This window comes from Cladosporium halotolerans, assembly GCF_011745625.1.
Source record: "Cladosporium halotolerans strain TM138-S3 chromosome Unknown Sca46, whole genome shotgun sequence".
NCBI lineage: Eukaryota > Fungi > Ascomycota > Dothideomycetes > Cladosporiales > Cladosporiaceae > Cladosporium > Cladosporium halotolerans.
The window spans coordinates 101,595-114,286 of record NW_027191497.1 but is presented as its reverse complement, the minus strand read 5'-3'; the positions used below and the strand labels follow the sequence as shown (position 1 = coordinate 114,286).

Sequence of the window (12,692 nt, the reverse complement as noted above, 5' to 3'; positions counted from 1 at the left end):
CCTTTATGCATTGAAGATCCAGCACATCTTGATTGTCGAGATCAAATCTCAGTCTCACCACTGTTGTGACTTTGCAGAAGTTCTGCCTAGGTAGGCTTCGGATATGGTGCCTGATGGATCGCCTTAGCTGTAAGAAAAGAAATGTAGATGAATTGGTACCTGGCGAATTGCGAGGTCACGTGTCAAAGGTGGGGCTATACCTCAATGCCGGTACCTTGCTGTCACACCACCGCCGCTGGTTGGCCGACGTCACTATCAGGTAGCCAACTACGTGCATGGTTCTTGTTTTTACGGCCTGCTCTCCTGACGTGAGTCTGCACGCTGATCTCTTGCTTTCCAGCTTCGGTTTGACTCACCCTCTTGAGCTGCAGTGAGCTTCGCATTGCTTATGCAGATGACAATCACTAGCAGCAGCTCCTCGGTCCTAGGACTTTGAGTTCAAACATACTCCGACCTTGAAGGTCGCGTGAGCGTGCATCGCTACTGTTGAAGTGTGGCATTAAAAGCATTCCAAAGACCTTGTCACACAGCCAAGGGATGTCATTCCAAGATATCTGACCTCACCTCCAAACCGACACAGTTCAGAAAATCATACAACGCCATGGAGCCTCTCCACTCACGCATAATGTCGTCCTATGCCGCAGCCTACGATAACTTCCCGCCACCTCCGCGCCGCGCCTCCACGACATCCACATCGCCACCTTCACCCCAGGAAGGTCGCCGCGCCTCCCTTCCGACTCACCAACCCACCCTCCACGGCGTCCGCACCCGCTCAGTAGGCGGCTTCCTCAGCGCCGGCGTCATCTTCGAGCGCGATCCTGCAAACCCGCCTAGCGACGACGACATTATCATCGTCACCGTGCGGGTGACCAAGAAGCAGCAGCGCCGCGACTCCTTCGACGACCCTTTACCCGACCGGTGAGTTACATCTCTCTTCAACCCCCAATCTCCATTGCCACCTCATCTCACTAACGTACCCTAGCCCTCCGCCTCGCAACTTCTTCCGCCGCATGAGCACGCGCGTGCTCTCACAGCCCGACCGCGACACGTACAAGGCCGTCAAGATGCCGCGCGGCGAGTACCTGCGACACTTCCGGCACGATGCGCAGGGCCACTATGCAGGCACGGAACCGGAACGCGAGTGGGGCGAGGAGGAGATTAATGAGAAGTACGGGCAGTACCAGGAGATGCCGCTGAGGGCGGTGTTGGGGAGGCCTGGGGCTGCGGCGGGCGTGCCGATGTTTGGGTGGTGAAGTTAGGTTTTTAGAGAAGGGAGACGACAAGATTGCAGGGCATTGTGGCTAATGTGTTGAGTACGCTGTTTCACTTCCGCCCAAATGGGGATTCGCAAGGTGCAAGCGAGCCGTTTTGAGATCTTGAACTTTTGACACGAACAGTATGGAGTTACTGCACCAAGAAACGAAGAGTCGATGCGTCAAGCTGACTTAAAAATATGGAGAGTCCTCTATCCTACTCATAATCGTTCTGACTCTTGTTCGAGTACTTGACGTTGAACTTGTTTGCCCGCTTGTTACCCTTGAAATGCTTCTTCGAGTTCTTCACATCCGCGGGATCAATGTCCTTCTCCAAAGCGGTCATTGTCTTGAGCTTACGACCGCTGAACTCTTTGCCTTGTTCAGAGTACTTGTAATGGAAAGGCTGCTCGAGACGAGCATTGCCCGAACCAGCGGCGAAGAACTGGTTGTCCAGCTTCCTGCCCTTGTTACCACTCACATGTGGCATGGGGATAATGTCCGGGTCGTCCATTAGCGAGGGGTTGTTCGATTGTCTCATTGCTGCTTCCACGCTGGCGGCGAGTGCAGCGCGGCGCTTCTCAGGCAAATGCGCCGCGTCGTAGAGCTCGCGGTTGAAGTGGTGAGGGTCTATGGGTGGGTCTGCGGGCGGCGGCTGACAGAAGAGCAATTTACCCTTAACGTAGTCCTTGAGGACCCATCTGGCGGCTCTGCTTTCGTCAGGCTGACCAAGACCTTGAGTCGCGAAACCTCTTGCACGAGCGTAGGCACGCAGCATCTCTTCACCTGTCGGGAAGCCAGTACCACCCTCTTCGATAGGCCTGGTCTGGATCTTCATGCCGTAAACTGCCTCGAGGAACGCCTGTGGAATTCTCTGCGCGACAAGGGCGCCAGGACCGGAGTACTCGCGGAGCTGGTCGATCGGCAGAACACCGTTACACACGAGCTCGGCCTTTGTGTTCGCGAAGTTGGGAAAGACCAGACCGGGGCAATCGCAGAGTACGACCTTGTCCGACAGGTGAATAGTCTGGAAATGCTTTGTCTTACCAGGCGTCGCAGAGACCGAAACCTTCTTTGCGCCCAAGAGAGCGTTGATGGTCGAAGATTTACCGACGTTAGGGTAACCCACGAGACCAATCTGGGTTTTGCGTGCCGGCTTTCCGGGCTCCTGCTCCGTCTTCGGAATCTTAGGAGAGTGCTTCAAAAACAGTGCCTCGAGATCCTCTGTCGTTAAGATCCTAGTCTGCTCCTCTACCGAGATCGGCACGTCCATTGGCGGAGGTGCGTCGACGTTCTCTTCGTCCACCCATTGACTGTCTTTATCTTGCTGCTCCTTGAAGTCGACCTTGCGCTGCTTCTTTTGAACAGCTTTGACGTCCTCGTGAAGCTCTTCCTCCACATCTTCGTCATCAAGACCGTCCCGGCTGTCCATGTCGGACAAGCCTTCCTCTTCATCCGACTCTTCTTCGCTTTCACTTTCACTCTCATTGTCAATAGGCTCGTCCTCGTCATCGCTGCCTCTCGCCTCGTTGATCTCCTTCGCCAGCTCTGCGGAGAAGAAACGGAAGTTGATGCCGTGTTCCATGAAATACTCCGCCCACGCAGTTCTTTGCTCCAATGTCATCATGTCTGCCTTGTTCACTAGAAGCAGGTTGCGCTTCTTCTTATCCACCTCTTTGACATAGCTGTCCAAGTCTGCACTTCGGAACATCAGCGGGTTGCGCGCGTCGACAATCTGCACGATCAAGTCTGATCGCTCAATGACACGCCACAGCTGCCTCCAGACTTCCAAGTTACGCTCAAACGGTGTCATGAGTAGGTCGTCAATTTCCTGTAGCTCTGCGAGGTTTCTTCGCCACTCGAGGAAGGCCTCCTTCTCGCGCCTGTGCAACTCCTGGGCAGTCATGTTCTTGTCCCACGCCGGCCGTCTGGGAATGGTCAGACGGGCGCGCTTTGCGTTCTGCTTCTTCATCACACCACGCTCCTCAGCTGCTGAAAGCAGGTAAGGGTTCTTCTGATCTCTGTGAATGATCTTGACGTTGTTCATCTTCTCCGCCGTAAAGTCCGTGCCAGCCAGCTCAGCGGTAGACAAGAACTCGTCGAGCGCGCCCTGCTCAGTGATTGAGCGCATCTTCACCCAGTCATCTTCTTTCGCCTCGTTCGTAATGTATTCGTTACCCTGCATATCCATGCGCTTGATTCCTCCTTTGCCGCCCTTGTCAGGTGCGGTACCACCGCGGTGCATGTTGCTCTTCTTTCCCTTGCCGAAACGGTCGTTCATCAGCGAGTTGCCGAGACCGACCGTGTTCTTGCTCTTGGGAAGACCCATCTTTCCGAATATGTGAGTTTAGTCGTGCACCAGATCCAGTATTTTCGCTTCTTGAGATTGCCCTGTCGGCGGTGGAATATATAATGTGCAAGACTGACTCCTGGTACCAGGCACAGCACACTTCAAAGAATTATTTGTAGCTGGGTGGGTGGTATGAGTCTGGCGGCAGTGATGATTAATTCTGAAGGACTTGTCGCAAAACTGCCCTGCCCCGCTGGCGTCACTCGAGACCCCGCCAAGAATGCGATCGGCTTTTTTTCCTCCTCGTGCCTGTGGGACATTCAGGTGGAAATTAGAGAGTCAGCCGGACCTTTAGCCCAATTTTTCTTTCGCCTGGCAATTTCTCTTGAGAAGCAGGCCATATTCTGGAAGCACTGGACGGCTGAAAACCAAGGGAAATCAAACAAACACCGCCAAAATGCCTCCCCGTCGCAAGTTCGACAAAAAGACGGCGACGACCTTCACGCTCGTTCACCGCGCCCAAAATGATCCGCTCATCAACGATGAAAATGCTCCCTCTATGGTCTTCACCGAAAAGGTGTCGCGCCACCGCGGCCAAGACGACGACAGCGACCTGCCTTCCTCCTCCGGCGCCTCCATGGTGTCCGGTACTTCAGGCGTGTCGAGGAGAGGCAAGCAGCGCGGCGACCTGGAAGAGGAATTTGGCATGAGCTTCCGACCGAATGAGGGCGAGGCGGCACAGCACGGCGTCTTCTACGACGACACGCAGTACGACTATATGCAGCACATGAAAGACTTGGGCTCTGGAGACGGCCCGGTTGCGTGGATCGAGGCACAGCCGGCCAAGCAGCAGAAGGGGAAGCAAAAGCTTGAGGATGCGCTGAGGGACATGGATATCGGGAGCAACGCCGGAGGTCGCTTCGACGATGCACAGAGTGTTGGACAGAGCAGCATGGCGAGCAGTGCGGCACGAAGCCTGCTGCCCGAAGACGTCCTGCCGAGCGAGTTTGTCCGGAGGCGGACGTATCAAGACCAACAGGATATTCCAGACGCTATTGCAGGTTTCCAGCCTGACATGGACCCTCGATTGCGTGAGACGTTGGAGGCACTGAATGATGACGCTTATGTGGACGACGAGGATGACTTCTTTGGCGATTTGGTGAAAGAAGGTAGGGAAATTGAACAAGACGAGTGGGAGAGACTGGGCGAGCAGCAAATGTTTGAAGCGGGCGAAGGCGAACTGGATGATGGTTGGGAGAGCGACGACACTATCAGAGCTGCGAGTCCGCCACCAAAACTGAACGTGCCACAACCAGCAGACGGCGAGCTGATCGCACCGCCTTCCGACACGCAAGCTGCGCTGCCTGCCGATCCCACAGAAGGTGCCTGGCTCGACGAGTTCAAGAAGTTCAAGCACGAGGCGAAAGCCAACAAGGAAGCCGGCAAGGAAGCTAAGGCTGCTCCCTCTGCTTTCGATGCCTCCATGGTGTCGTCCCTTGCCAGCCGCCCCGGAAAGAAGCGCAAGGGTGCCAAGACATCCACCTCGAACTACTCCATGTCCTCTTCCGCCTTGGTTCGCACAGATCAGCAAAACCTGCTCGACGACCGCTTTGACAAGCTCGAGGAAGCGTACACCATCGCCGAAGAGATGGAAGACGACGAAATGGGCCCGATGAACGACACCATGTCCACAGCCTCCGGCATGACCGGCATGTCGAAAGCGTCGAGAATGAGCAAGTACAGCCAAATGTCTGGCATGAGTGGCGTCAGCGGTATCTCTTCCTACAGCCGGGCCACAGACAGCGAGGCGCCACAGCTGCAACGCTCCGACTTCGACAGCATCATGGATGACTTCCTCGGCAACCACTCAGTGAGCGGCAAAGCCAGTCGCAAGCTCAAGCGTTTCGGCCCTCAGACCGGTATGGAGCAGCTCGACGAAGTCAGATCCGGCCTCGGCCCGGCGAGGAGGAAGGGCAGGAGCGCCATCGGAGCGGCGAGGTAGAAGGCCAGTGCTGTGAGATTGAGGGAAGAAGCCCGCCAGCCGATACAAGTTTGTTGAACATTGAGATACCCAGCATAGCATGACATAGTATACGGCGGAAAATTTGGAGGGCGAAAGCGAACCAAAATTAGCGTAGCCAAGTCCAAATGACGAACCATCATGAATTGAAAATCCGTGAGTAGAGAAGCTCGTGACGCCCCATCCACAGATCCATAGCAGGCACACTCACAGCCGCGTCACCAGCTCGGAGGCCCTTGTACCTTCGGATTAGGTCATTGATATGCTCTTGCAACGCCGCGCTAGCAAGCACAGCCTGCGACTGGTACGGACCCATGACACTGGCTCGTACGGCTGCGCTGAGCATGGCTTTGGCATGATTAAGGAGAAAGAGGTAGCATGTTTCCTGTTCCGCGAGGCCAAGCGCACGAGCCACGGCGCCGAACAGTGGCGGGAAATGGCCATTGATAAGCTGCAAGCCCGAGGCGTCGGGTTTGGAAGATTTTGCTGCTTTAGCGAACGCGCTGACGGCCTCTGCAGCTGGCTCAGCTGTCGCGGCGGCGCTGAGAGCGCGCTCCCAGATGGTCAGTAGCGCTTTGCCTTGCGCAATGCTGGCGCGGCGGGCGACGGTGCAGGGCGTGCTGGCGTCCACGTCGTTGTCGAGGTCTTGTAGGACGCTGGGGTCGTGGTAGGCTGAGAGGACATACGGGAGAGCCGTGCTCGCAAGGTTCTCAAGTGAGTGGTCAAGGAAGATGTTGAAGGCTTTGCTCTTTTGCTGCGCTGTCGGTTGCTTGCGGTGTCCAAGGAATGACTCGAGGCCGCTGCTGAAGGCGAAAGACCCGAGAGGAAGGGCTGAGTCAGAGAGTAGGAGTAGGGCGTGTAGAGAAGCCGGAGATGTTGCGAGTGTAGTTACCATTTTGCCCAAATGCCTCTCTTGTTGGATTGGGATTGGTTCCCTACAGGAGATACGAAGGATTGAGGTGAGATGTGTTTTAGAGAATTTAGGGTTAGGGTTAGGGCAACGGCTTCACTATCTCATCTAGAGCGTCAGACTGATAAACAAGCATACTATCTGCTCACCAACATCCCCTGCATTTTCCAGTTACCAGAGTGTTGTTCCATTGTCTTCAGGAATGTTTGCACAGAATCCACTCCTGAGTGCTGATGTCACTACTTAGCCTATTCGAAGAGGGATTTGCACAGTTACCATCGAGATAACCAGCATGGGCAAGCACATCAATGCTTGCAATGACAAACACCTCTTGAGAGATTGGAGACAAAATCCAAAACTTGTGTTCACTCGAAGATACAAAAAGATGGCCCTGAGGTCGCTGAACAACAATCATATCCAGATCCCCAGAGCAGAAAGCAAAAGCTGAAGGTCAGCCACCACCATCAACAAAGTGGCCTTTTGGAATAGGCCTCCCGGTCTTTCCGTCTTTTCTCAATCCTGGTCCTGGCCCTGATCCTCATCCTGATCCTCATATTCATCCTCGTCGTACTCATAGTCCACGCCTTCGTCCTCCTCTTCTGATCAGGAAACCCATAATCGTCAGATTCGTACTCATCAAATTCATACTCATCAGATTCATCAAACTCGCCGTAGTCGGGCTCACGTGGGTCGTCTTGAATATTCTCCCAGATAGATTCTGGTAGATGCCCACTTGAACGACGCTTTTCCACTGAGGGCAATGGGAGATCTTCTGTTGGTTGTCGATGAAAGAAAGGCAGAGCGGGGATGAGCGGTATCTGAGGTCAGTTCACATTCTTCGAGCCAATCGCTTAATGACTCACAGTCCAGATCGCGGTCAAACGAAGTGAAAACTTGACGCCGGTAGCCGCTTTTTCCAGGCAACAGCAGGCAGAAACTGTGTTTGATGCAAGGAGTCTGCTGTTGTGGCACCTGCCAGCCTCTGCAGTCACTGCTGAAACACCGTGTTGCCTGGCACCCTTGAAAGCTGCTTTTGCGGAAGGAGTTACGGCAGAACTTCAGAGGTTGCTGGCAGCTTGTGCAGGTACTGGGTGCAAGCAGCTGGGAAACATTGTCGTGAGTCTACACCGCTACTAGCACTCCCGATACGTCCATATCTTGGCTCGTGGCCTTCGCAATCTGTAGGTTTTGAGGATTGGCCGATGAATCCTTAGGACTCAGCTACCTTCACAATGTGGTGGAAGAAAGAAGGACCCAACTACTCGGGAGCCATATCTGACTGTAGATTGCTTCCAAATTGTCCAGACTAATACTACCGAATACTTTTGAGACTGAACAGCTTGTTTCGGATGCTTTGCACTCCAAAGCTGCCTCAATTGCAGACTGTGTATGGATAGAGTTGCACATGAACGGATAAATGCCCGGCGGTCGTCATCGACACATGTCCCGAGCTGGTCGCTGGATTTATTGAGACCACACCGTTGGTTTCATTGAATGCAAAAGCTGAGCAAAGCGGTTGGAGGCATGTTAATCGAGACCTGGTTTGCCGGCCACCACGATATTGGCAGGTGGTGCAGCGGTATTCGAGAGGGAGAGACGTTCTCAAGAGAAGGACGCGCAAGGGTGCTTGATCGTCCGATCTGGGGCAGCGGGACAACTTCACGCCGACTCGGTCTCCAACAAGCTCCGCCTGAACTTTGCAGTGACGCCCACGACTTGACTTTTGACAACAACCATCCGCGACGGATGAATGTCGAATGCAATTTCCTGTACGTCGGCGGATCTTCTTGCTAGACTTCTGACTCGACCTAGCAAGATCATCACGCGTGATTGAGTTTAGCGTAGATAAATGGTCTTTCGTCAAAAGGTATTTGACCATTGGAACGTCAATGTTCGACGTTCTCCAAGTTGTGCCACTTCTCTGATACTTTGCATTCAATCATCACCTTTCCCTTTGCTTTCTGATCAGCATCCTCTGTTGTCGATCGAATGAACTTTTCATAATACAGCACACCCGTACATTTTCACAACACATATCATCAGAGCTCAAGTGCCAAGCGAAAATGGTCTACTTCTTTGACCTCTTGTACTCCCAGCTACTGGTCAAGGTTCCACAGCAGACCGCAGACTTCACCCACCAGACAGTCATCGTCACAGGATCAAATACTGGTCTCGGGCTCGAAGCAGCTCGCCACCTTGCCCGTCTCAATGCCGCCAAGATCATCCTCGCCGTCCGGACCTTGTCAAAAGGTGAAGCAGCGGCTGCCGACATTTCAAAGTCTTGCAACATTCCTGCTTCGCGAGTCGAAGTCTGGCAACTGGATATGAGCAACAAAGACTCCATCACGGCATTTGCGAAACGCGCTTCCACTCTCCCTAGACTCGACGCCGCGATTCTCAATGCCGGCGTCTTCAGCTTCAAGCGGCAAGAAATCGACGGCACTGAAGCCCATCTCGCCGTGAACGTGATTGGCGCTACGCTTCTCGAGCTTCTTCTCCTGCCGATACTGCGAGATAGTGCCTCCCGCACTGGCTCTCGCGGCCGCCTCACCCTCGTCGGCAGTGACATGATGTACACGGTCAACCCGACCGAGCTCCAAAACCCCGACGGCGCCATCTTTCCTCGCATCAACTCGCGCGGTGTGTTACCGGAAGGCAACTACTACTCTTACTCTAAGCTACTCGTGTACTACGCCACGCGGCGCGTGGCAGCCCTGAATCCCGTCTCGGAGAAATCGAACGTCGTAATTACTGTGCAGACTCCCGGCGCGTGCAAGAGCGATCTATTCAGAGACGATATGAGTGTCTTCATGAAAGCAGTGCAGGCAATTGCCATGAGCATCTTCGCTCGTTCGACAGAAGTCGGAGCCCGCACGCTGGTACATGCTGTGAGCCCGCAGTTACCTGCCGAAGCGCATGGTGGCTTTTTGATGGATTGTCAAGTGCAGAAGTAAGTTTGCCAATGATCTGTGAAATCAGATCTCTGGTCGCTAATGGATTCGGCAGACCGAAGTACAGCGTTGCGGAGGACAATCGTGTCAGCTCGGAGCAGGCGAAGAAATGGAGTGAGGAGCTTTTCGAATTGATTGAAGAGATCGCACCGGAAGCAACGAAAGCTTGAGACCACTTTTGCGAGGTCACGATTAGTCGACGCCTCCACAAGACACGAGCGTGATGGCTGTTGACTTGACTGCCATACTATGGCAGCGCATACGTAGAGTATTGTACAGATCGGATACGTATCTTACAGATAGCCCACAAGTAGGATGAATTACAACGCGCCTCCAACAACTTTCACGATCCACATAGCAATGCGGACGTGCAAGCCGACCCGCCTCTCGGTCTTCGCGTAATCATCTCTAGTCATTTGACTAGCGTAGTCTTGCAACCATTTCTCCTCCTCACCAAGGCGGCGCTGCAAATCGGCATTTCTCGTCACAATCAGCGCGTTTGCCTCGATGTCTAGCGAGTAGCTGCGGCTGGTGTAATTCGAGCTGCCAATCAGACAAATGCTGGGGTTCTGTTCTTTCGGCAATGTAACCCAGATACCCTTGGCATGGTAAGTCCAGCCGCCGGGCTGGTTGACTGTACCTTTACGCCACTCCTTGACAGCGATTTGATCGGAGAGGCCCTTCCGAGAAACGGCGTCGAGGAAACTGCGTGCCAGGTATGTGTAAGCTGGAGGCAGCATGCCGCTGACACCTTTGCTTCCGTAGAAGCCGTTTGCCCATGGCGAGGCTGCGACGACGGTTCCGGAGGCAGCATTAGACTGCAGGAGGAGGTTGCGCACTTCGGGAGTCATGTTGAAGTAGCCGGCTGTGAAAGTCCATTTCGATCCTGCGAATTCGGGCGTACCGAGCTTGCGCAGGATACCAGTCAGGGCTGGGAGCTCTGTGGAGGTGTCGGGTTTGAGAAGAGGTGTGAGTTGGAGGACTGGGTAGACTGCGGTGTCTCCTTCCTTCTCGCTAGGTGAGCTGGAAACAGAAGGCTTCAGGAGAGGTGCCAGTGATTTTGTTGCTGAGGCCATGTACGCCTTGGGATTTTTCAGTGGCTCGGGCTGGATGTTGGTCGTTGGCCATTCCAGAGAGAACCCGCTCGGCTGAGCATCATCTATGATCACACGGTAGCTGAGATCGGCCACCGCGCGGTAAACTCTGGCGAAGTAGTCCGTCACTGTCTTCGACTTGAAGACGTGGTACCGATCTTGTCGGTTTGTGAAGTAGTCGTCAGAAAGGTTGGCGCCTGACATGATGATTTCATCGTCTGTTCCGTAGAGCTTCATGTGCTGAAGTCCCCACCCTTCGTTGATACGCTTTGGAAGAATCGCTTTGCGGATGCCTGTAAGGTTGGGAGTGTGATACATGCATATTTCAACTCGCTCTGAGCCAAAATCACGGATGAGTGATGCGAGGAGGCTGGCACTGGATGGATTCGGAACCTCCCTTGTTCCTCGGAGGGCGTCTGTTGTTATCGATACCTTGAGCTCAGCATTCGCTTCTAGTGCATCGTGAATTGTGGCAATCTGTGGAGTTGTGAGCCTTTGCCAATGATTCCTGATCTTTTAAAGCAAACCAACCAACTCATGCTCACTCTTGCCTACGTAGAGAGTTGATAAGTAGATCCTGTGTTTTGCACTCAGGATTTTGGCCTGTTTCCGTTCGATTAGTTGGCAGTCGTCGATCAAAGTTGTGAAAAGCCTGCCTTCAATGTTGCGTAAAACTCTGCTGGGCTTTGAAGAATCTCGATAGACTCAGCAGGTATATCAAAACGTGGTGAGAGCTTGTCTAGCTCGTTTGTGATGCTGGCTATTGGTGCCGCGGACGACTGCGTCTGGGCTGCTGGCGTGACGGGACTGCCGGACGTACTGGAGTATCGCCGCTGAACCCGGCCATACTTTGCTATCTGTCGTCTCGAAGCACCTGTAGAAGCTTGCCTCAAGCAAGGCAAGACGCGTTTTGTTATCATCCGGGCGAATTGATCACTCTCAAAAAAGTCACTCTCAAAAAAGTCACTTCTTGCGGTTGTTCTCGTCTTCAAGGAGCAACGCCAAGCCTATCCCGATGTCCGGGCTTTCCCCGGCGGCCTCGCGCCTTCAACAGCTGCGACGAGCACGAGTAGACGCCATTGCCCGACCACAGCACCCACCGCAACCATGTCGACTATTATGCGCACTTTGCGCAACTTGCGCAGCATTGGCCTCAAGGTATGTGGAGTCTGGCGCTCGGCGAAACAGAACGAACATGCGCTAACATCTCCCAGGAATATGGCCACCAGATGCAGGTATGCCCGCCCGACCACTCAAACAGCGACGAGACGCTTCTACTAACACTGGAACTCGCAATGTAGAACATCGGTATGACTGGGCAAAAGCATGGGAGAACATGGACGGAGACTGAGTTTCCACAGGCGACACCAAGCGCGGTACTTTGATCGGCACCGACAGATTCGGCAACAAGTTCTACGAGAACCTCGAGGAGGAGCTGCCGCGTACGTGAAGCAATGCGCATAAATCAGGATGCATACGCTAAGGCGAGAAAACAGTCCGTACGAGATGGGTCGACTACGCCACTTCTTGGCCCGAATACGAGCCGTGAGTGCAGGAGCAACAACACATTAATGGGTTAGCTGTTGACACATTGTGTACAGATCGCAGATTGAGCCTGGCTGGTACGTTTCCAGCGCACATTCAACTCGACCGATGCGAGCAAGTTTATCTAACCCGCCTGAAGGCACGCCTGGATGTCGTACATGGTCGACAAGTCTCCCGCTGAGGACAAGCTGCTCTACCCCGGCCTCCGCGCATGGGAGCCCAAGGAGCACAAGCCCGTCCTCACAGCCTCGAGGAGTGCTTACAAGCCATACAGCACGTACGTCGCAGCCGCGTTCCCTGATGTCAAGCGTTTACTAACCGCAAGCAGCGTCAAAAACAAGTACCACCCGTGGCAGCCTAAGTGCGCTCCTCGGTAAAGGGCGAATGCTTGTGAGCGAGTGTTTGGCCATAGATTGTGCCGAACGAAGCACTAAGGCGTTTGGGAACCTGCTTTGCTATGTAAATATTGTATGGTTCAATTACATTTCTACGAAACTTTTGTGCACACAGGGCTTGTGAGAACGACAATATTTTATGGAGCTACGAACGTGGTCGCTGCAAGTGAGCTTTTGGAGTTGGGAACGATGCTCATGATTGATTTCGCTGTAATGGCATGGTCACACGGATCT

General features: G+C 53.8%; 7 protein-coding genes across 7 annotated transcripts; 4 read left to right on the top strand and 3 right to left on the bottom strand.

The window, feature by feature from the left end:
• Positions 1-325: 325 nt before the first annotated feature.
• WHR41_08778 (uncharacterized protein) lies at positions 326-1,519 on the top strand. The gene is made up of 2 exons (XM_069377382.1): positions 326-918; positions 983-1,519. The coding sequence occupies exons 1-2, from the start codon at positions 602-604 to the stop codon at positions 1,251-1,253; spliced, it is 588 nt and encodes a 195-aa protein (XP_069225768.1). The 5' UTR covers positions 326-601; the 3' UTR covers positions 1,254-1,519.
• WHR41_08777 (uncharacterized protein) lies at positions 1,471-3,582 on the bottom strand (the record flags this gene model as incomplete). Its single annotated transcript, XM_069377381.1, has 1 exon — positions 1,471-3,582. One exon carries the CDS (start codon positions 3,580-3,582, stop codon positions 1,471-1,473), a length of 2,112 nt encoding a protein of 703 aa, XP_069225767.1.
• A 418-nt stretch (positions 3,583-4,000) lies between these two features.
• WHR41_08776 (uncharacterized protein) lies at positions 4,001-5,716 on the top strand (the record flags this gene model as incomplete). The annotated part of the gene is made up of 1 exon (XM_069377380.1): positions 4,001-5,716. The coding sequence occupies one exon, from the start codon at positions 4,001-4,003 to the stop codon at positions 5,543-5,545; it is 1,545 nt and encodes a 514-aa protein (XP_069225766.1). The 3' UTR covers positions 5,546-5,716.
• WHR41_08775 (uncharacterized protein) lies at positions 5,703-6,458 on the bottom strand (the record flags this gene model as incomplete). Its single annotated transcript, XM_069377379.1, has 1 exon — positions 5,703-6,458. The coding sequence occupies one exon, from the start codon at positions 6,456-6,458 to the stop codon at positions 5,703-5,705; it is 756 nt and encodes a 251-aa protein (XP_069225765.1).
• Positions 6,459-8,536: 2,078 nt separating this feature from the next.
• WHR41_08774 (uncharacterized protein) lies at positions 8,537-9,594 on the top strand (the record flags this gene model as incomplete). Its single annotated transcript, XM_069377378.1, has 2 exons — positions 8,537-9,423; positions 9,480-9,594. The coding sequence occupies 2 exons, from the start codon at positions 8,537-8,539 to the stop codon at positions 9,592-9,594; spliced, it is 1,002 nt and encodes a 333-aa protein (XP_069225764.1).
• Positions 9,595-9,744: 150 nt separating this feature from the next.
• WHR41_08773 (uncharacterized protein) lies at positions 9,745-11,438 on the bottom strand (the record flags this gene model as incomplete). Its single annotated transcript, XM_069377377.1, has 3 exons — positions 9,745-10,995; positions 11,050-11,121; positions 11,175-11,438. 3 exons carry the CDS (start codon positions 11,436-11,438, stop codon positions 9,745-9,747), a joined length of 1,587 nt encoding a protein of 528 aa, XP_069225751.1.
• Positions 11,439-11,574: 136 nt separating this feature from the next.
• WHR41_08772 (uncharacterized protein) lies at positions 11,575-12,558 on the top strand. The gene is made up of 8 exons (XM_069377376.1): positions 11,575-11,676; positions 11,733-11,753; positions 11,820-11,826; positions 11,880-11,960; positions 12,015-12,063; positions 12,120-12,140; positions 12,203-12,340; positions 12,392-12,558. Exons 1-8 carry the CDS (start codon positions 11,626-11,628, stop codon positions 12,438-12,440), a joined length of 417 nt encoding a protein of 138 aa, XP_069225763.1. The 5' UTR covers positions 11,575-11,625; the 3' UTR covers positions 12,441-12,558.
• The last annotated feature ends 134 nt before the right edge of the window (positions 12,559-12,692 follow it).